The 21,501-nt window shown below is 42.0% G+C and overlaps 2 protein-coding genes across 7 annotated transcripts in view; both read left to right on the forward strand.

Moving 5' to 3' along the window:
• Nucleotides 1-1,379: 1,379 nt before the first annotated feature.
• BCL2L15 (BCL2 like 15) lies at nucleotides 1,380-12,946 on the forward strand. 5 transcript variants are annotated; one of them, XR_007155088.1, is made up of 5 exons: nucleotides 1,380-2,101; nucleotides 2,423-2,544; nucleotides 5,344-5,568; nucleotides 6,173-6,246; nucleotides 12,518-12,946. XR_007155088.1 is itself a non-coding variant. In XM_047872904.1 (4 exons), the coding sequence occupies exons 1-4, from the start codon at nucleotides 1,975-1,977 to the stop codon at nucleotides 6,188-6,190; spliced, it is 492 nt and encodes a 163-aa protein (XP_047728860.1). In that variant the 5' UTR covers nucleotides 1,380-1,974; the 3' UTR covers nucleotides 6,191-8,095. The 5 variants fall into 5 exon arrangements, 2 of the variants coding, with proteins under 2 accessions (XP_047728860.1, XP_047728859.1); XR_007155086.1 differs by having other exon boundaries at nucleotides 5,344-6,246; XR_007155087.1 differs by lacking the exon at nucleotides 12,518-12,946 and adding an exon at nucleotides 10,513-10,685 and having other exon boundaries at nucleotides 5,344-6,246.
• Nucleotides 12,947-15,661: 2,715 nt separating this feature from the next.
• PTPN22 (protein tyrosine phosphatase non-receptor type 22) overlaps nucleotides 15,662-21,501 on the forward strand; it is a 60,225-nt gene continuing 54,385 nt past the window's right edge. For both annotated transcript variants that reach the window (XM_047872895.1, XM_047872894.1), the window contains exon 1: nucleotides 15,662-15,858. In XM_047872895.1, the coding sequence (XP_047728851.1) occupies nucleotides 15,772-15,858 (87 nt within the window). In that variant the 5' untranslated portion in view covers nucleotides 15,662-15,771. The remainder of the gene's footprint in view (nucleotides 15,859-21,501) is intronic.

Here is a 21,501-nt window from a genome sequence, read left to right on the forward strand (position 1 = left end):
ATTCTGCCACCTACTGATGCCACTTACCTTGGGTAAGCTATTTAACCCCAGCTGGATGGTATCTTATAAATCCTTTTTTTGTTTTCTTTATGTTATTTTGGAAGTATGCCAAATTAATTTGTTGGAATCCTTAAATTTTCAGTGGCTGGCTCTAGTGTGAAAGGAGGTTGGCTCAGGATTCTCTCTGAAGGACTTTCTTAGAAGTCTTAGTCTTACTTAGTAGAAACTGAAGTTTCAGCCCTAGCGATAGAGGACAAAAACATAATTTGTGTTTCTAGTCCAGGGCCTCCTGGGTGACTCTGTCGGCTGAGTGTCCAACTCTTGATTTCAACTCAGGTCATGATCTCGTGGGCTCATGGGTTTGAGCCCCAAGTAGGGCTCAGTGCTGACAGCCGAGAGCCTGCTTGGGATTCTCTCTCTCTCCTCCCTCTCTGCTCCACCCCCTCTCAAAATAAATAAATAAACATTAAAAGAAAAGAAAAGAAAAGAAAACAGATGACTGGCTCTTAGTATTTTGCAAGGAGAACTTTCATTCTGAACAACTGACTCACTGTTTATGCTTGAATCTCCTATCAGTCTACCAATCAGAATACCCTTGAAGGGCTGATAGGTTTGAGTGCTGACACCCACAGCCCAAAACTAGGTGTGGCTACATTAAGAAGGCAGGTCACTGTGGGTAAGTGTCTAATCACGAGATCTCCTAAAACAGTGATGGAATCTAACCCTGTTAGGAAAATCCTACTTAATTCTGTTAGAGAGTGAATCTCAGATCCCTTTTACCCTAGTCCTTAGGCCTTGGGCTAACAGGAAGACCTTTAACATTTACTACATTTCAAAAACTGCTGGTTCATCCCATGTAACATTATCTTATTTAATCCTCATAGTTTCTCTGTGAAATACTTTGTATTGTCTCCATTCATAATTTCTCAAACGCCCAAGTTTTTTTTCCACCTTCTCAGTTTTTATGTATCCTATTTCCTCCTGGAATGGTCTTATTTTTCTTCTTTGCCTCATAATCCCTACTTGTCCCTCAGAGCTCATCTCAGATGTTACTACTTCAAGGAAGCCTTTCTAACCCCCTAGGTTCGATTCCCTATTGCACATTGTAATCACACACTGTATCTCAATAAGCACAAGAAATTATGTGATCAGTCACGTAATATCTGTCATACATGCTAAAGTGTAAGCTCCTTGAGGACAGGAACTGTGTCTGTCATTTTTCTGTTATTTCTAGTGCTAGGTATGGTTCCCTACCCTTAGATACTCAGCAATTTGGGGTGCCTGGGTGGCTCAGTTGTTTAAGCGACTGACTTTGGCTCAGGCTGTGCTCTCACGGTTTGTGAGTTCGAGACCCTCACCGGGCTCTTTGCTGTCAGTGCAGAGCCCTTTCTGAGCCTGCTTCAGATCCTCTCTCTCCCTCTCTCTCTGCCCCACCCCTGATCATGTGCGTGTGAGAGTGTGCTCTCTCTCTTAAAATAAACGTGTAAAAAAAGATACTCAGTAAGTTAAATGTATGATTATGGCAAACAAATGCCATATGTCAGGCGTTGAATGCTTATCTATTATAACTTCAGAACCTTCTTTCTTTAACTTATGCCATACACAGAACCTAACAGGAAGTATTTCTAAATGAAATTGCCCAAGAAAGCTCTTCCTCAACTCTATTTCAGTCCTAAATTGGCTAACAATACAAGTTATTAATTAATCTTAGATACTGGCTAGGGTGTGGTTCTGACAAAAGGAACTGAAAGCCTTTGAAAAGTCTCCTGAGTTCTGTATGAGCCATCCGGAGGAGTCCCACATTTCTGAGCAGCGAGTTTTGAAGGAAATTGGTAGGGCAGGCTCTCGGATTACGTCCCCTTAGGAAACTTTACAAGAGGTGGACACACCTGGCTTACCAGTATTTCTGACTTACTGCTGAGCTGAAAACTGCTTGTTTTGTGGAGAAGCAAAACTCTGCAGCAACCATCTAAAATGAAGAGCCCCCGAACTTTTGAGGAGCAAACGCAATGCATTGTGGACTCTTTACTCACAGACTTCTTGAGCCCCACAGTGCAGGTTGCTAACCGGGACCTACGTTGCGCAGATGAAACAGATTCAGGTAAGGCTCCTGGCCTGAGGTGGTGATCGTAGGTCAATGAGAGAATCTGGGTAGACTTCCTTATTTCCTCTGAAGTTTCAAAAGGCAAACTAAGCTTTCAGCAATACCTGAAAATCAGTAGTCTCCATGGAAGAGAAAGATATTCTCAGTGAAGGGAGATTTTCTGATTCTTGGTGTTGACAGAATATTGAAGGTGCTCTTGGGAGAGATCAGTGCCCAATGTTGTTTAAAAGTCAACAACTTTCTCCTCTGCCCAGATTCCTGGGAGTTGCCATTCCTTCAAGCTCTGTAACAAATGTGAATGTGTTCCCTCTGTCTTAGGAGAGTCGAGCTCTTTTGACGTGGCCATCATTGCTGGTCGCCTTCGGATGTTGGGTGACCAGTTCAATGGAGAAATGGAAGATTCTGTCAAAAACATCATTTCAGAAACCATTCAGGGACAGGTGAAGTTGCTGCTTTTTTCTATTTCAGATGCTCTTTTCTTACTTCTCTTATATGACTGTGACTAGAAATATCCGAGTGAAAGATTTGGGGGCTTATCTTCATCCAAGGAGATACAGCAGGAATTCTCCAGCTGCTAGTTCTTTAGGAGTTCATCAAAGCCCAAGTGGTAGTGACATTGTTTCCATTTGTTTTCATCAGAGCTGTGCTTAAGTGGCATAGAGCACATCTGTAGCATTTTGTCCCTGGTAAAGCACTTTAGTCTCTAATATACTTGTTTTAGTATTTATTTTGTTGAGAGTGGGTGTCTTCCCCTCCCCCACCCCCAGAAGGCCCAGCAACAAAACTATGTACAGGAATGAGAGTCAACAAGTATGCTGCACTGAGGGGTAAGTACTTACAGCAACCCACTAGGGCATATCTGGCTTTTCATCAGAATGATGATTATTGGCAATAGCACTTGGATTCTGTATCGGATGTAAAGACCATCGGCAATGTTCTGGAAGATGTTGCTGATTAATATCTATAATGGCAGGTAATATTAACTCATCACTTAACACGTGCCAGACAGTATTCTAAATGCTTTGCACTTATCTCATTTAAGCCTGATACCACTCTATGAGGTCGTGTAGAAACTATTATCCATAAGTGCAACCTCTCCTCATGTGCATGTAATGCTGTGAGAGCAAACATCTCACCTCTTTGTTCACTGCAGTATTCACACAACCTAGAATAGCACCTTGTATGCAGGAGATCCCCGATAAGTATTTTCTGACTTGATATCCATTTAAGCAGATACGGGAACTGAGAGATAGGGAAACAAGAAATTAGGTTACTCCGTGAGTGTTGAAGTTAGGATTTGAACCACACTCTTCACCATTATGCTTTATTCTTCTTACTGAATATAGCTTGGATGGTACGCCTATTCAGGCAGAACCAGACTTGTTACTCCTAATTGCTTGCACTAAAGCTTTCCTAAGGTAGCTAAGAGATGAATTTACTTTTTTTTTTAATTAAAAAAAAGTTTTTTGTAACAGTCCCAAACTCATAGGAAAGTTGTGCATATTGTACAAAGAATTTCCCTCTTGAATCATTTGCGAGTAGGTGGCTGATAGGATGTTCCATCATCCGCTAATACTTCTATGTTTCCTTCAAACAAGGCTGTGCTTTTATATATAACCATGATCTAAACCATCAAAACCAGGAAACTAGTACTGACACATTTTCATCTTATCCTCAGATTCCATTCAAATTGTTCCAGTTGTCCCAATGATGTCACTTACAACAAAAAGATCTAGGCCAGAATCAGATATTGCATTTAGTTGTGATGTCTCTTTAGTATCCTTTAATCTGAAATAGTTCCTCAATCTTTCCGTGATTTTTCATGACCATGACACTTGAAGATTATGAGTCAGTAATTTTGTAGACGGTCCCTAAATTTGGGGTTTTTCAATGTTTCCTCTTGCGTAGATTCAGGATATGTACCTTTGCAGTGTTCTTCTCGTCATACCTATTAAGTGGCACAAATTTCACTTTGTCCCATTACTGATGTTAACTTAATCACTTAAGATGGTGTCTGCAAGGCTTCTCTACAGCGGTTACATCTACTGCAGTTAATATGGTTAAATTTGCATAAGGAGGTATTTTGAAACCATGTAGATATCTAGTATCTCATCAACATTTCAATCTATTCATGTATTTTTTTTTTTTACTCTTTCATGTATTTATTTTTTATATCAACATGGACTCATGAATTCCTATCTGTTACTAGTAATCTGTTACCACCATTATTTATTTGGATGTTCAAATTGTCCTAGTTTTGGCCAGTGGGAGTCCTTTCAATCTGGACTGTGGCTTTTTGGCATGTCCTGTCGCTCTGTGAGTACTTCCTTAATTTCTGACATATCTCTTGTATTTCCAGGCCCCAGCCTGAAATCAGCCATTGTCCAGGGAGCTCTGGTTGGTTTTAATGGAGAATGGTATTTGGAAACCAAGATCTAGGTACTCATGTGGATGGCCCTCCCAACTTGTTTAGACTCTGACACCCTGCTCTGACTCCCATGGGCCCCCCTACACTACACCACAGTACATCTTGCTTGACCCCATCTAATGACTTTTGTTTTTTTGTTTTTTAATTTTTTTGTAACGTTTATTTATTTTTGAGAGACAGAGCACGAGCTGGAGAGGGGCAGAGAGAGAGGGAGGTACAGAATCCAAAGCAGGCCTCAGGCTCTGAGCTGTCAGCACAGAGCCAGACATGGGGCTTGAACTCACAAACTACAAGATCATGACCTGAGCTGAAGTCCGACGCTTAACCGACTAAGCCACCCACGCGCCCCATCCCATCTAATGACTTTTGGATCAATTTTGGGGGGGGAAGGAAAGAGGGAGAGAAAAAACAAATCTTTTTTTTTTTTTTTTTTACTTCAGAATTTTCCAGACTTCAGTCATTCAAGCAGTACCTTCACAATTTGACTATTAAGTACTATCATGTACTTAATATTGTCCTTTCAAATCATTTTGTTGTTCTTTCAAACATTTTGCTCATCCTAAATAATGACACCTGAAATCATGGGTTTGATGGGCTACTTATGTTTTCTCTATACCCATTACAATAAATAACAAAATCATAAAATAGGAAAAGTTTGGCCTTCTACTCCTTAGATTATCTTAGATACAACCAGTGGTGCATTTGCTATTCTCTCCTATAGGAAACACTTGCTTTACTGGATTCCTGCACCTACAGCTCCTTGTAGACTTTTTTTTTCGATACTTCGCTGATATCCCATGTCTCTCCCCAGGCAGGAACTATACTGCAGGACACAGTAAAATCTCTCAGCCAGGCCTGGTGTGCTCAGGATTCCAGCTTAGTTTATGAGAGAGCCTTTCTGGCAGTGTCCGTGAAGCTTCTTGAATGCGTGGCCCGCATGGCTCCTGGAATAGCAAGACAGGTGGCTATCCCCATAGTAAACCTGATCAATAGGAACAGTGCCGTCCGGGAGTTTGTCCAGGGCCAGGGAGGTTGGGTAAGTATGTTGGGGCCCTGGCTCTGATAGGCATTTGCATTGTTTTTGTACTCATACCTGGGACTCCCAATTCCTGATTCTTTGTAAGTTGGAAACCAGGTAGAAAAACAGATTTCCCTACTTTGCTGAAAAGAGCAGTAAAAAAGGGAACAGTCAGAAGCTCGGGACTATGGGTGTTGGACTCCAGAGACACTTTGCCTAAAATGTTGACTACTAACTCTACAGAGCTAAATCCCACTTTCTATATATAACTGCCTAGCAAGTGTACTGGTGATAGAATGCTAATCTCAGCCTGGCTTCACTCTGCTCCCTGGTGAATTTCTGGGTCTCCTCTCCCTAACATCTTTGGATGTATGTTGAAGAAATTCAGAACCATCCCCCTATTGTCTAACAAAAACGATGTCTAGAGGAGGCATTCTAAGGTCATGTCTTAGGAATCATTAGACCATCTGCTCTCATAGAGCACTCCTCTTCATTTCCAGCATCAGCAGAAGCCTTAGTGAGAGCCGCATTTCTTGAAGGTATCTGCAGATTATTCGTGGTTTCTTTGGGAAGCTCCTGAAAACCATCCCTTTGACTGTAGGCTATCCACTGTTCTTCCTAGGAGAATCTGGAGAGCTGAAGAAGAGGTGGGAGCTGTTTGCCAGCCTGAACATCACTGCCCCTGTGACTGCTCAGGTGATTGATTTCTGGCAGTTAAAGCAGACAACCAAATCCAAAACTGCTTTCTTTTGAACAGAACCGAATTTAGCTGAATAATTTCTTTTCTACTGATTGCTACAGTTGGGAGAAGCCCTTGGAGGTCTACAGAGATTTTGTGCTTTGTGTTTTTATGTGAGTTTTAATGAGGTACCATTTAAGCAAAGACCTCTAGACACAAAGTAACGACTTGTTAGGAGCGGAATTGGAAGCATCAGAGCCGGGCTTGGCTGGAGATCTTTTGGGAAAGGGAGCACACAGTAAACTTCCTTCAGATTTCCTCTTGTCCTTTGGGAAGGATCTTGTCTGCTCATTTTGCAATCTAAAGCACTTCAGGGAGATTTCAATTCTTTAAGTTGAGAATTTCTTTTGAATTCATAACCTGAGTCTTGTGTTAATTTCACCAAAGCAGAATTATTTTATGCATTTTTCGGTTGAAAGCAAAAAATAGCAGTTTCTGCATCTGCCCTCCTACCAGAAAGGCCGACAAAAGATAAAACAGTGAGTGCATTTTTACTGCCACAGGATGCAGGAAGTGCTGGCCCACATCTAGGACAGAGGGGCCATCCCAGCTTAGATGAAACTAGCTGCTTACCACAGTGTTTTTCAAACCAAAAAGGGGCCTACATACCACTTGTGGACCTTATAAATTGCTGATTTCCAGGCCCCATCCCTAGAGATTCTGATTCTGTAGGGGTGGGCTGGGACCTAGGATGCTACCAGTTCCACAGGGGATTCTTACGTACATACAGAATTGAGACCCATCATTTTAGAGCAAGGATTGGCCATATCCTGCCTGCTCCTTTTTCTGTAAATCCTTTTATTGGATTGCAGCTACACTCACTTGTTTACATATTGTCTATGACTGTTTTAGTACCACAGCGTCAGAGTTGAGAAGTGACAGCAGATACCATATGGCCTGTAAAATATATTTACTATCTGGCTCTTGACAGAAAAGTGTGTAGACCCTTGCTTTGAAGCTAAATGAACATCTCTCCTTGAATAATTTAAATTCTGTGGCAATCCTGATAATTCCCGCCAAACACAATTGTACATAGGATTACTCTGTTTTTTTAGATTTTCGAGTGTTCTGTTGGTTCTGGCATAGTCCACACTTTCTTGAGAACTTTAGCAAATCAGAAAGCTCTGTGACTCCTGAGTAGTCAGTCAGTAGAGGGAATATATTTTCCCTGGCCCTACCATAAGTGATTGGAAGTGATTGGAAATGAGGCATACAGTATCCATGTTATGAATATCTTGAAATAGTCCTTAATAATCTCATAGATTCATAGGCAAGCATCAAGACTCCTTAAGTCCCAAAACCAGACTACTTACCTGACTGTCAAGAAGAAAAGCATTGCTATATCTATTTTGTTTTTTGGGTTTTTTTTGTTTTTTTTTGTGTTTTTTTTTGCTATATCTATTTTGAAGAGAGGCATTAATGGTTTGGTTACAGTTTGGCTAAAGTATAACCACATCCTCTCCTTTCAGCCAGCCAGCTATCTGTTTCCCCTCAATGCATAGAATTAAAGATGTAGCACTGGGACTATATCTTGACTTTTTCAAGTTGTGTGATTTCCTCAATTCTTGGAGAAATCACAGTAGGTTTGTAATCCCAAATGAGATTTCATGTTTCTTTTAAGTAGCAATTAGCTTTTTTTTTGCTACCAATTGAAGACACTTGATGTACTTCTTTGTCCCTTACATTACTGTAAATTCAACAGGGTGGGTTTTGTGGTATTTTACTTCTTAGGTGAAATCACTATTTTCACATTGACCAATGCTGTTTTGTTCATGAAATAAAATTGTGTCTATGTATTTGAACTAATTCTCAGCAAATCCAATTTAATTGATTGATACAGAAACAGATTGGGGGTTGCCCTGGGCGGGGGGTGGGAGGTGGGGGAAATGGGTGAAGGTGGTCAAAGGGTATAAATTTCCAGTTATAAGATGAGAAAGGTCTGGGAGAATAATGTACATCATGGTGACTATAGTTAACAATACCATATCCTGCGTTTAGAAGTTGCTAAAGAGTAGATTTTTAAAGTTCTTACCACACCCATGCACACAAAACACTTTATTTATTTATCTGTCCTATGTTTATGTATTTATTTAAAAAAAAATTTTTTTCTACACCCAGCATGGGGCTTGAACTCACAACCCTGAGACTGAGAGTTGTATGTTCCACTAACTGAGCCAGCCAGGTGCCCCAAAACACACATTGTTTAACTAGGTGAGATGACAGATGTGTTAACTAACCTTACTGTGGTAATCATTTTGAAATACATACATGTATCAAATCATTGCCCTGTACACCTTAAACGTATACAATGTTACAACGTCAATTCTCTCTCAGTAAAGCTGAAAAATACACGATAAAGGTCAGAGGCCAGCAGCCTCCTCTTTGTCTTTTCTCTTCCCTCTTAGCTTCGCTAGCTCCCCATTTTATCCTATACTGTCAGCAAGACATCCGAATAGGAATCTGTTGCCAAGTATACAGCAGTATCTGGAGGCTGAGGATACAGTGCTCCTGGGGATTATACCAAGTAAATGGATGAAGCAGCTCTGGCTTAGGTGTTGTGTTCGTTCCTAGGCACCCTCTCCTGGGAGAGCTGAAGTGTTTGGGTGGCAGGAAGAAGGCACTATAGCCCAGAGATGAAGAATACATTCAGGCTCTCTGATGTTCACAATGTAGTTTCACCAAGACTAATCATGTGACATTGGGCAAGTAATCCAAATTCCCCTGAGCCTTTGTTTCCACACCTTTTTTTTTTAATATAAATTTTTAAAAACATTTATTTATTTTTGAGAGATAGAGAGACAGAGCATGAGCAGGGGAGGGGCAGAGAGAGAGGGAGACACAGAATCTGAAACAGGCTCCAGGCTCTGAGCTGTCAGCACAGAGCCCAACGCGGGGCTCGAACTCATGGACTGTGAGATCATGACCTGAGCCGAAGTCGGACGCTTAACCGACTGAGCCACCCAGGCACCCCTGGACTATTTTAAACACTGCACCATGAACAGTTTGGGGCTGCTGTCACAGTTCATAAAGTTTTGGCTTAAGCCAATCTTCTGGCTTTACCTCTCGCCTCAGTGTGATTCCTAAGATTCCTAAGTCTGACAGACTTATTTCCCTTCTTCCTAAATCCATATCCACGAGCTCCAATTCTTTGTATCTATATACCTTTTTTATCCCTATACTGCCTCAGATTGCTGTCCAGCTAGCTCAAAACCTCAGTCATGTTTCCCCTTTTCCCTGCCTCCAGCCCTACTCACCTAGTCTTTCTCACTTATTCCTTGCTTTTTGTCCGGATTCTTTCTATGAGAGTTTGTTACCCCATGCCTGGATTTTTGGTAAAGTCTCTTAGGCTATTAACTGATTGTCCTGTTCCAGGCTTGCCCATTCCCATCTGTCCTAATACGGCCACCAGATTGACCAAAGCTGTGGTTTCCTTGTCTAGTCTTCTGAGTCATTTTCAGATATAATCGTTTTGAAATTTTACATACTACTGAAGTAGATTATGAGACTTTTAAAAAAATTTATCAGAGGGGCCATTTCTTCAAAAAAAAAAAAAAGAAAGAAAGAAAGAAAGGAAAGAAACATTGCTTTGATTGCCATTTTCTTAAGATCTTCCAGCAGAACTTTTGAAGGTGATTGGATATGTTCATTGTTTTGATTGTACTGATGGCTTCTTGGGTGTATATACATTTCAAACTTCTCAAGCCACACACTCTGAAGTGTGTAGTTTGTTGTATGTCAGTACTACCTCAGTAAAGTCGTTATATTTTTAATTTTTTTAATGTTTATTAATTATTTTTTGAGAGAGAGGGAGACAGAGCACGAGTGGAGGAGGGGAAGAGAGGGAGGGAGACACAGAATCCGAAGCAGGCTCCAGGCTCTGAGCTGTCAGCACAAAGCCCCACACAGGGCTCAAACCCACAGACCATGAGATCATGACCTGAGCCGAAGTCGGATGCTTAACCGACTGAGCCACTCAGGCGCCCCCTCAATAAAGTTGTTATTAAAAAAAATATAAAACCTTCCCCAGTTTTCCATCGCCCATCAAATAAAGCCTGACTTTTTAGCCTGGCATTCAAATTCCCTCAGGGTCTGTCTCCAACTGCCCTTTCTAGCCTTGTGGATCAAGACTCTTCTCTACATGACCAATCATCCAGTCGGACTGAGAGCCACTCACTAAGCCATCCTCCTCCTGCTGTTCTCTGTTTTATATTGCTTCTCCTCAGGCTCTTCGACATATTCAAGACCCAGCTCAAAGATCGCTTCCTCGATGAAGGCTACCCAGAAAACCCAAATACAAAGTGATCTTTGCCTTCTCAACATTCTGTTTGCATATTCCCACAAATGGCCTTAAGTTATAGTTATTTGTGTACTTCCCTCCCCTACTAGAAAAAGATCCTTGAATGAAGACAACTTGTTGTACACATCTGTAGCACCCCTCCTCCCCATTCTCTTGCGTACTTATGGATCTCATAAATATTCATTAAAAGAATAAATGAATAAAAAAAAAGAAATGAATAGACTCAATACTGAGTCAACAAATGAAAGATAAGATTTCAAGTTTCATTACGTTTTGAACACGATGCCAGGTCTCACCAAGAGTCCCAACTCTGTTTTAATAGAAGGAAAATTGGGTCAATTGCAAATTATCACTTGTCGTTAGCCTCCTGAGGGTTGTACTTCCGAAACCAAAGGCAGAGCGTGATTCCCTGTGGATGGCTGGAAGCTGACTATGAAGTTCACAGCGGGTGAACCAAAGAGACTGATGAGGTCTCAGAAAGCTAGCGATGAGAAGCCATCATGGCCAGGAGATGCATGGGGGACTTTCCTGCTGTGGGTGATGTGTGCAACAAGCCTCGTCAGAGGCGTTTTATCAGCCTCTACTATGTCCATTTATAGAAGGGGAAATGGGTCTATTTTGGGAGATAAAGGGGTCATTTTTTTCCTGGCCATTGTAGCAGCACAGAGCTGGGCTCTGCCTCAGTGGTGGCAGCATCATTCCTTCCATAACAGTGGCCCGGCTGCTCAGGCAGCAGCTCTCAGGTACATGCTCTTTTCCAGGTTCCGGGACCTCCCTGTAGGGAAGGCCCATCTGCTCCTGGCACAGCGAAAAGTGCCTGGCCAGAGACAGGCATGGTCTATGCCAGGCAGGAGACCTGGAGTACTTGACCGAGAGAGTAACCAAGTCAGGGTGGACCCCTCACCAACACCTAACCACATTACGTAGTGTGCTTGATCACAACAGGTGTAATTTAGGTGTGCTTAAGAGCACGTTAAGCACTGTGGGTCCCGCAAATGTATATGGAAGGCGCTACCGTGGCCTTTGATACATTTAAAACTACAGGGGGTGGCTTATGTGTCTTCTTTCGAATAAACTCTTTCCGATAAACTTGTGGGAGGCAAGAAACCTGTGGAGAAACAAAGCAAACTTCCACAGCTGAAAATAAAGGCTTCGACCGAAAGGAGGCAGACTAAGAAAGTCGTGCTGAGATGGAGTTAGGGGCGGGCGTTGTGAAGAAAAGAGTAACTAGGCTTTACAGCTTCATTTTCATCTTGGCGAACATTAGGGGAAAGGTGAGAAGTAGCAAAAGAGGTGGCAGTAAAATGAGTAAGGCCTGTGGTTGATGTGGCTAGATAGTTGGGACCCACCCAAGCCCAGGAGGGGCTTGGTGACAAGCTGAGGAATCTGGACGTGCGTGCAGTAGACCATCGGTAACTACTTCGGTTCTTTAGCATTTAAGTGGAGTTTTAAGAGCTTTCACCCACGCTTGGTTCCTAGGAGACGTGAGCATGGGGTACAACTAAGAGCCTGTTGCTGATGGAATTCACATGTGCAGAAAGGGGGGCGGGGGTCAGCATGGGAATGGAAGAGACTGGTTGAATCTACAAGACATTGAGGAGAAATGACAAGCAGGCCTTGGTGACCACCAGGATGCTCACAAAGAACTGCGTGTTTCACGGATACTACACGGAGCCCGTATCAAATCAATGACCCTAGTGAAACCGAAGCAAAGATTGTTAAGTGGCTTCCCCAGGGTAAAACAGGCCTCCCCATAGAGAGAGAAGGATGTTGTGAGAAACCTGAGTGTATTTCCTATTAACTGATAATACTTGTCCTAATGATCTCCCCTGATATTCTCTTTGGTTAAAGTTTCTTTTTTTTCTTTTTTTCTTTTTTTTTTTTGTCATCGAATTCCAACCTCCGTGACGCTGATGTCGGACATTATACAGGCACGCTCCCCTCTTGCTGGTGCAGGTGACTACAAGGGGCACTCCTCTATGCTGTCATCCACCTTCTGAATAAACAGCAGAACCACAGGAGGCAGCAGTGAGGTGTTCCTTCCTGGCTCTTCTTCAGGTGCTCATTCACTTTTACTTTCCACTAGAACTCACCCCGGCGGGTCCTGACAAAGTGCTCATGGGTCTTTCACTTCATGGAATTGTTGTGTTCACTTAGGGCTTAGGCCGGACCGGTTTAAATGTTTCACCATAAATTCGTCAATTCTTTTACGTATTTGCCAGTCTTTGCTGTAGAACATGTTCCCCCTCCCCAGTTGTTGATCTTCCCACAAGATATAAATGAGTCATCAGAATCTATATCAAAAAGCATGATGCTCCTGTCGCCTTCCCGTATCGACAGAAGGAAGTGTGAAAAATTAAGTAGCAGCTTAGATTTGTTAAAACTGTTAATAAAAGTTTTTTTTTGTTTTCTCCTTCGGTTGTGTGTGTCGTTTGCTTGAGTGGTCTACTCAGGAAATGGTCTTTCAGCGAAGTGGGTTTTTGAGGTTTGGTTATTTCACGATGTTTCTGTATCTTTTGGTTTTAGTGTGGAACAGACTCCTAAGAATTGCTGCTTGCTTTTGAAAAGAAATCTGCAGTTCGGCTCAGACGCTATTTTTAGATTTTTATATTTGGGGTAAAAGGAGGGGCAACTCAGCGAGTTTTTCTTTATCTCGTAGCCATCACTATGTTAGCTCTCCCTAAGAAGAGAATAAAGTTAGAGATCGTTCTGAAATATGAGTTTGAGAAACATAGATTTAAAACTTATTTTATTAGGTATCTTTTTGTTTATTAATTAGTAAAGTTCTAGTTTTGTTGCAAGTAGTTACATTCTAAGGGGACGGAGGGATTGTGAAACTATCTCTTTTACTTGTTAAAATACAGAAAATCATTTTTCTTTTAGGGTTATGCTTTGCTACTCTGCAAATTAACCGGTTAGTTTGGAACGTTTTTATTTTATTTATTTATTTATTTATTTATTTATTTATTTTAATTTTTTTTTTTCAACGTTTATTTATTTTTGGGACAGAGAGAGACAGAGCATGAACGGGGGAGGGGCAGAGAGAGAGGGAGACACAGAATCAGAAACAGGCTCCAGGCTCTGAGCCATCAGCCCAGAGCCTGACTCGGGGCTCGAACTCCCGGACCGCGAGATCGTGACCTGGCTGAAGTCAGACGCTTAACCGGCTGCGCCACCCAGGCGCCCCGGAACGTTTTTATTTTAATGAGTAATTACAGCCATGTCTTAGTCCTGAGATGCTTTATTAACCAGTTTAAGGGTGTTTTTTCACTCTATTCTGGCTTGTTTGCTCTCGTATATCCAGCCCTACCATAATACTTAGCATTTAGTGGGTACTCAATAAATTTGTTGAACAAATTAATGGATTTTTGCTTTTTTCTAATTTAAAAAATGGTATAATAATGTTTAAAGAATTTTACAAAGCATCCTTAGGGGCACCTGGGTGGCTCAGTCGGTTAAGTGTCTGACTCTTGATCTGAGTTCAGGTCTTGATCAGGGTTGTGAGTTCGAGCCCTGCATTGGACTCCGTTGGCCATGAAGCCTACTTTAAAAAAAAAAAAAAATCCTTAATTCTAGCACTCACACAGTTCATTCTTTTCGGTGCCATTTAGTCTTCATTTAATCATGTACATACTTTCACATGGTTTTAGTTATTGTGAATTTTCGATTTTGTACGTTTAAAGTTTTTCCCCTGTAAGTCTTAAGATAGCCAAATAAAACATTGCATTATTTAGTACAACAAAAAAGTCTCCTTTAATGCTAGATGGGGACTGAGGAATACTATCCTGTTCTCAACAACTACTGTTTCACATGCAGAATCCCTCAAAGACCTTTCTTTTCCTGTTGCGAGGCTCAATAAAGTGGATGTAGCTTAATAGTGCCTCGAATTTCCTAAAGGGAGTTTAAATAATCCAAAACAGAAAAGATTGCTAATAGAGGAAGTTCTAATGGCACATTTCCCGGTTTTCTTCAGGATTATTTCAGACTAATTTTGTTAACAATTTTTTATGGAACTTCTGTCTTCAAACAGAGATGATATACTGATTTTGAGTTGCTCTCACTCCGCATGAGACAGTCTTAGGTAGGTTTGTACCCACTGAGGAGAGGATTTACGCAAGCTGAGATGTGGAAGCTTTCTCTCGAACAGCTTGTCTGTCAGGGACAAAATGCCACACGCACAGCGTGGCTTCCTGAAGCAATGGCCTTTTCCAAGGCACTAGTTGGATAGTAGAATGCCTTCTCTAGAAATGGTTCTTCAGCCTTTCGGCCCTGAAAGTTATACTGCTGCCAGCAAGGTGGATGATTTTACTCTTTTTCTGTTCCTTATAGTTTACTAGCACTGCCTACAGGGGATATTGTGCCAACTTCCTGGTCAGGTGCTCCTCATGGGGGCCACTGTCCTCCTGGATCTTATACAGACCAATACTCAGTCCTGAAATCAACAGCACTTCCCTTAGTGGAGGTCAGCACTTCCCCAGCCCACGGAGAGACACAGACTGTCAGAAGCAGCTGACTTTGCTTCATCCAAAAGAGAGTTTGAGGTGTATATGGCAGACATAAGATTGCTGAATAAAAAAGCCTTCTCTGATGAACAGAAATTTTCCACAGATCGCATGGACAAGAAACTTTGGGGGAGAATAGTGCAGGCAGAAGGTGTCTTAATTCCAAACGGTGTCTGTCTCCCTTTCGGACCCTAACTGAACTTGGCTGAGTTCATTTGGGACAGGAGGAAACAGAAAGGATCGACAGGGCCTTTGTGTTCATTGAGGAAATGGGGAGAGGCAGACCCCATTCCTAAGACCTGTAATTCTGCCTTTTCTCTAGGAAGCAAGAAAAAGGGTGAATTTGACTTAAAGATGATGGAGTGGAACGGTGTCAGAGCTAAGCAGGCCATGTGTTATGCTCTGGTTAGCCTCTTGTTTGTTAGCACTTGAACTGTAACCAGGTTCCTTCCTCGAGAAGGAAGGCGCTAGGGCCCTGGAGTGATGATGGCTTTGTTGTGTGACCACAGAGGCTGGTTGCGTACTAATTTCCTCTAGGGCTTGTGATGAAGTCAGTTAACCACAGCCTTCAACATGCTCTGCTCTGGAGGCAGCAGTGGCTTCTTGGTGGTATCTCGGCCATGACATCCACTTGACATGCCCTCTCTTAACCCACTGGTAGACAGTTTCTCTTGCCCTGCAGCATGGACCAAAGAGAAATTCTGCAGAAGTTCCTGGATGAGGCCCAAAACAAGAAATCTAACAAAGAGGAGTTTGCCAATGAATTTCTGGTGAGTCCTACGTGTGACACTCTCAGGGTGGTTACACAGACTGTTTAACTGACTAGGATGGTCCAACTCTCCTAGACCACACTGCTCTTGGGATAAAGTGAGTATCAGGCCTTGCAGCAGGGGAAGAAGGGAGGAAGGTGACCTAAAAGTTTGACTTTTTTGAGCGGTTTGTGTGTTTCAAGTATTCTGTCCAAAACCCTGTTTTAAATACTGTGTTTGCTGGTTCTTGGAGTTTGACCAAGATTCCCACGGAGGACATACATAATTCCAGGTGTATAAACATTCCTATTAATTGAACATCTGGAGTCCCTAGGTATCCGAGTTGTGGTTTTTGCTTCAAATGACTACTTTTAATTAACATTAAGAGGAAAGAAACCAAGATTAACTTCTCATGGAGCATTATGTGTTTAGCCTCCCCACGGAATCCCACTCGGGTGACAAAGGCTCTTGAGGAGCACCGAAACTGCCTGCTGCCATATTTCTTTATTGTTTCTTTTCCTTTTCTTCTAAGGAGAAAAATGAGAACGCGTGTTTTTGTTGTGAAATAACAGGGTCTTTGGAAGCTTCTCTTGCGTGGAGGGGTAGAATGGGATGAGGAGCAGAGACAAGTCAGGGATGTGGGGAAATACAGGTGCCAGCTGGCCTAGGGCCGACTGGATCTGATCTGCCAGGGGAACCCTGCATCTCCTCTGAGGGGACTGTGGTGATGGGTGTTGAGCCCTGGACAGGCCTCGCTCATCCTGTACCCAGCACGTCCGATGACATAGGATATCTGATAGCATTATGTATTTTGGAATACTTCCTTCCAGCTGGTGTTTCAGGGCTTTAAGTACTTGAAGGCTTGGCTCTTCAGCTGTGAAGGAGTGGGAAGAACAAGGGAGTTGAAGCAGAAAACCTGAAATCAAATCACGATTCTCTTGTCCACCAAAGTATCAGCTCTTTGATCTGTTCCTTCGTTTCCCCAAGTCTTTGTTTCCTAACTTCCAAAATGGGGATGATCATTCGTGGCCTACCTGTCCTCACAGGTTGTCGTGATGATTAAATATCAATGATAATTAAATGCGCTCCTTCATTCCGTAATATGTAGTGAGCACCCACCGTGTATCAAGTTCAGTTCTGGGCACTGAGGGTATAGCCGTGAACAAGACAAAGCCTCTGTGCTCATGGAGCTAACATTCTGGTCCCGGAGGGCAGATGTGAAAATACTCTGTAAAGTCTGGAGTGATTAGATATCATGACAGTGATTCTATGTTAAGACAGAAGCCCCTGTGTCAACTCAGCTTGGATAATATTGTGGCATTGTGAAAAATGTGCTCTCGGTGCCACTGGCCAGGCAGTGTGAGTCCCTCTAAGTGGAGCCACCAGGGAGGGAGGTTAAGGGGGAGGTCCTGGCCTGTCTTTATAATCTCCCACCAAGTTATAGCAGCCACATCACCTCCTGTTTTCTCTGTCTCTAGCCTTGCCCCACCTTCAATCAATGTTCCATTCAGCAGCCAAGTGATCTTCTAATAATACAAATCTGGTCATTTTTCCCTGCTTAAAAACACTGTATAGTTTGTGTTTTTTTCCAGCTGTTTGAAATTGTAAAATATAAGACACATTTAGAAAATTACATAGAGCATGTGTCAGTATAATTATGAAGCAACCACCACAGAGGTCAAGGAATGGAACATTTTCGGACCCCGGAAAACCTCTATATATGGCTTCTCCATCAGGTTCCTTACCCCCACCCCCACCCCCACCCCCATCCCCACCCCCACCCCCACCCTGCCCTGACCAAGGAATAATCACTATCCTGACTTTTATATTAATCACTTCCTTGCTTTTCTAGCTCTTGGTTTTAAGGACCTTGTTTTTGGGTGGTGATTAAGTAGAACCTCACTGTTCACTGACTCATGTCCTCCAGTGGAAAAACAGAGTCTTGCCCTCAGCCCCACCTAAAGGTTCAGCTGAGATACCAGAGACATTCATTTTTGGGGGAGTTGGGTAGTGGTGAATGGGTTATTTGCTTGCTTGGACAAGGTAAATACTGTCTTTAAATTGAAGGGCTTTTCATCTGGTCATTTCCCCCTTCCTACCTTAAGCCCCTTAATGTATTTTCCCAGGATTGGATGTTTTTGAGGTTGGATCCCTGATTCTGTGACCCAAGGCCACTGCTAGCCTAAATGGTGGTTCCTTTGTGCGAATTATCGGAAGTCATCTCTGGTTCCGGGTAGACAATCTGTGCCCCCTGCCCCCTGCCAGGTCAGTGGCTCGGATTTCGGTCCACACTTCCCCCTTGGCTGTGTATCTCTGGGCAGAGCACATAGCCTTGCTATGACAGCTGAAGACAACACCATGCTGTGTGAGTCTTTTCCTGAGCCAACACTAAATCCGATCACATTTCTGTAGTGGAAACTGCCAAGACCATTCCTATAAGGTTTTCATGCATTCATCCACGTGTTTACTGAGCGCTTACTATGTGCAAAGCATTATGCTAGATGCTGCACTATGCAATGCAGTGCTCCATGCTTTGGTGGGGTTTATCTCCTAAGACATCAGAGGATGTCTTAGAGAGGCAAACATTAAACAGCTGATTACTCTAGGAAATATTTAATTGTGATAATCTTGGTGGGGTGTCAAGGAAGCATCATATTCATTATCATATTTACTACTCATTAAAAAGAAAACATAACCCATGACATAGTTATGTTCTCTATGATGAGGAATGTCCTCTCAGAGGAGGAAACTGAGGCTCTGAGAGGTTAAGTGATTGGCCTAAGCTCACTCAGCTGTTCAGCCATAGACATGAAACTGAATCCAGATCTATCATTTCAGAGACTGGGAAATTAATCCTTGCACAATAAGTGTCTTGCTTCAGCCAATAACACCGAACCCCTCAAAGGGTCTAGCCTGAGGGTAAGTCCCCAGTTAGTAGTAGAGTTTCTACACAGCAGAGACAGAAGTATGCAGCCACACTACTGAAAGTTTCTTTTTTTTTTAATTCTTAATAATTCCTCTATATTTGTAAATGTTTATTTATTTCGAGAGAAGGAGAGAATGAGAGAGAGAGAGAAAGGGAGAGGGGGCCAGCTGTGTGTGAGTGGGGGAGGGGCAGAGAGCGAGGGACAGAGAGAATCCCAAGCAGGCTCGGGCACTGTTAGCGGAGAGCTGGACTCAAGGCTCGATTCCATGAACCGTGAGATCATGACCTGAGCCAAAATCAAGAGTCAGACGCTTAACCGACTGACCCACGTGTGCGCCCCTAAAAAATTTCTTAAGCATAATTAAAAAAAAAACACCTTATTGTTGTTACTCTTATGAAACAATATTATTGCAAGTTAAAAGAAAATAAATTCACCATAGTACCAATATCCCAACAAATACAGTCTTTTTGGTGTAGAAATCCTAGTTCTTGTCCACTTATATACTGCCTTTTACATTGTTGTAATTATAGCATAGATACAATTTTGTATTCTCATATTTTCACATAACGTTACACAAAAACTATCATTGTTAATTAAAACCTATATTTACAGCTTCTGATGCAGCATGGTGTAATGGAAGCATAATACTCTGAATAATAGCTAATACTTCTGTAGCTCTTAAAGAAATTGTTGTAAACACTTTTATGTATCACCTCATTTAAACCATTGAGGAAAGTACTGTTATTATTTCCATTTCATAGAGGAGGAAACTGAGACAGGTCAACTGACTTGCTGAGGGCCATGTAGCTAGTAAGTGGTGGAACAGAGATTCAAGTTCAAGTGGCCTGCTCCACCATCTATATTTGTAACAACTGTGGAATCATATACACCTTAGTTTGAATTCGGGTTCTATCCTTAGCTGTGTGACCTTGAACAAAGTCATTAAAAAGTGGGAACAAATAAATAGTCACATTGCAGAATTGCTGTGAAGAAAATGGAGAAAATATATGAAATGCCTGACATGTAGTAGGCACCCAAGTAATTTAATTTTTTCATACACTGGACATTTAGATTATTTCTAATTTGTCATAATTATTATTACTTTTTTTAATGTTCATTTACTTTTGAGACAGAGAGAGACAGAGCATGAACGGGGGAGGATCAGAGAGAGAGAGGGAGACACAGAATCTGAAACAGGCTCCAGGCTCTGAGCTGTCAGCACAGAGCCCGACGCGGGGTTCGAGCTCACGAGCCGCGAGATCATGACCTGAGCTGAAGTCGGACGCTTAACCGACTGAGCCACCCAGGCGCCCCTAATTTGTCATAATTATTGACATAACATGCAACAAGTATGTTTGTCCGTGTGATTTTCCCCTTCTTTTGGTTTATATCCTGGGCTAGATCCACAAAGGTGTCATTACTGCATCAAAGAGTATTAGCACCTAATTGGCTAAGTATAGCCAAATGTATTTTTCAAAGAGCCCTTCTAATTTGCAAAGTCTGAATTTATCATCTTCTCTACCACCTTCCTAGTCTTAGTAACTATAAAAGAAAATAAATAAATCTTTCTGACTGCCTAGTGTATGTTAGGCAATAAGTGGTTTACCATATATGATCTTAATCACTACAACAACCCCAAGAGGAAAATATTATCTTCATTTAACCCATAAAATGGCAAGGCCAGGATTGAAACTTGTGTGATTCCAAAACCTCTTAACCTGTACACTGCATCATAGCATCCTTTTTTTTCTTCTGATTTAATTAGTGTAAAATAAGACTTTGTTATGTTAATTTTCAGAGCCTCAAAAATATTCAGCATTCTTTTCATTTTCTTTCTTTCTTTTTAATTGAAGTATTGCGAACACACGGTGTTACATTAGTTTTAGGTGAACAATGTACTGATTCCACAGCTCCATACTCCACAGTTATTTTCAACCTGCATTTTCTCATACAACTTTTCTGTTCATCCACTTTCAACAATAGCTAACACACGGAACTGTGTTCCAGCTTCTGTGCTGATGTGTTTCACAAACAAAACCTCATTTACTTCCCGAAGAATCCTTTACAATGGCTAACAAAGTCCTGCGTGGACCAGCCCTCAAGTGCTTCTCCAGTTCTTACAGCATATTGAGTTTCTTGTCCTTGTCATGCTTCTTCTGCCACAGGGCCTTTGCACACATGCTGTTGCCTCTCCTTAAATATTCCCCCGTATTCCTCTTTACCTAGTTAATTAACACTTCATAATTTTTCAGATCGCAATTTGGCAACCATTTCCTCAGAGAAGCCTCTCTTGACCTTCCCAATAGATCAAATACATAACACGTTCTCATTAGCACCGTCATTTTTTTTAAGTTCCTTTTTTTGCCCCCAGCCTCATAGCATTTTTCATAGTTCAATTTGACATCTAGTGTGTTTATTCGATTAATGTCTGCTCTCCCATTAGACTGAAGCTCTACAAAGGCGAGGCTCACATTTGGTTCCGCTTGTCTTGGTGTCCTCAGTGACCGGCACTGGCACACGTTTGGCAAGTAGTAGACCCTGAGGAACAGAGAAGTTAAACAACTTGCCTCAGGTCATGCCCTGCATTAAGTGGTGGAATTTGAATTTGAAATAAAGCTATCTAACTGTTGAGCCTGTGCTAGTAGCCCTTCCTCCGATCCCTGACTCTAGTGCCCCCAATTTGTGCATTAGTCTTAACCTTTTAAACTTAAAAAAATGATGGACTATCACATATACA

This window comes from Prionailurus viverrinus, chromosome C1 (assembly GCF_022837055.1).
Source record: "Prionailurus viverrinus isolate Anna chromosome C1, UM_Priviv_1.0, whole genome shotgun sequence".
Lineage (NCBI taxonomy): Eukaryota > Metazoa > Chordata > Mammalia > Carnivora > Felidae > Prionailurus > Prionailurus viverrinus.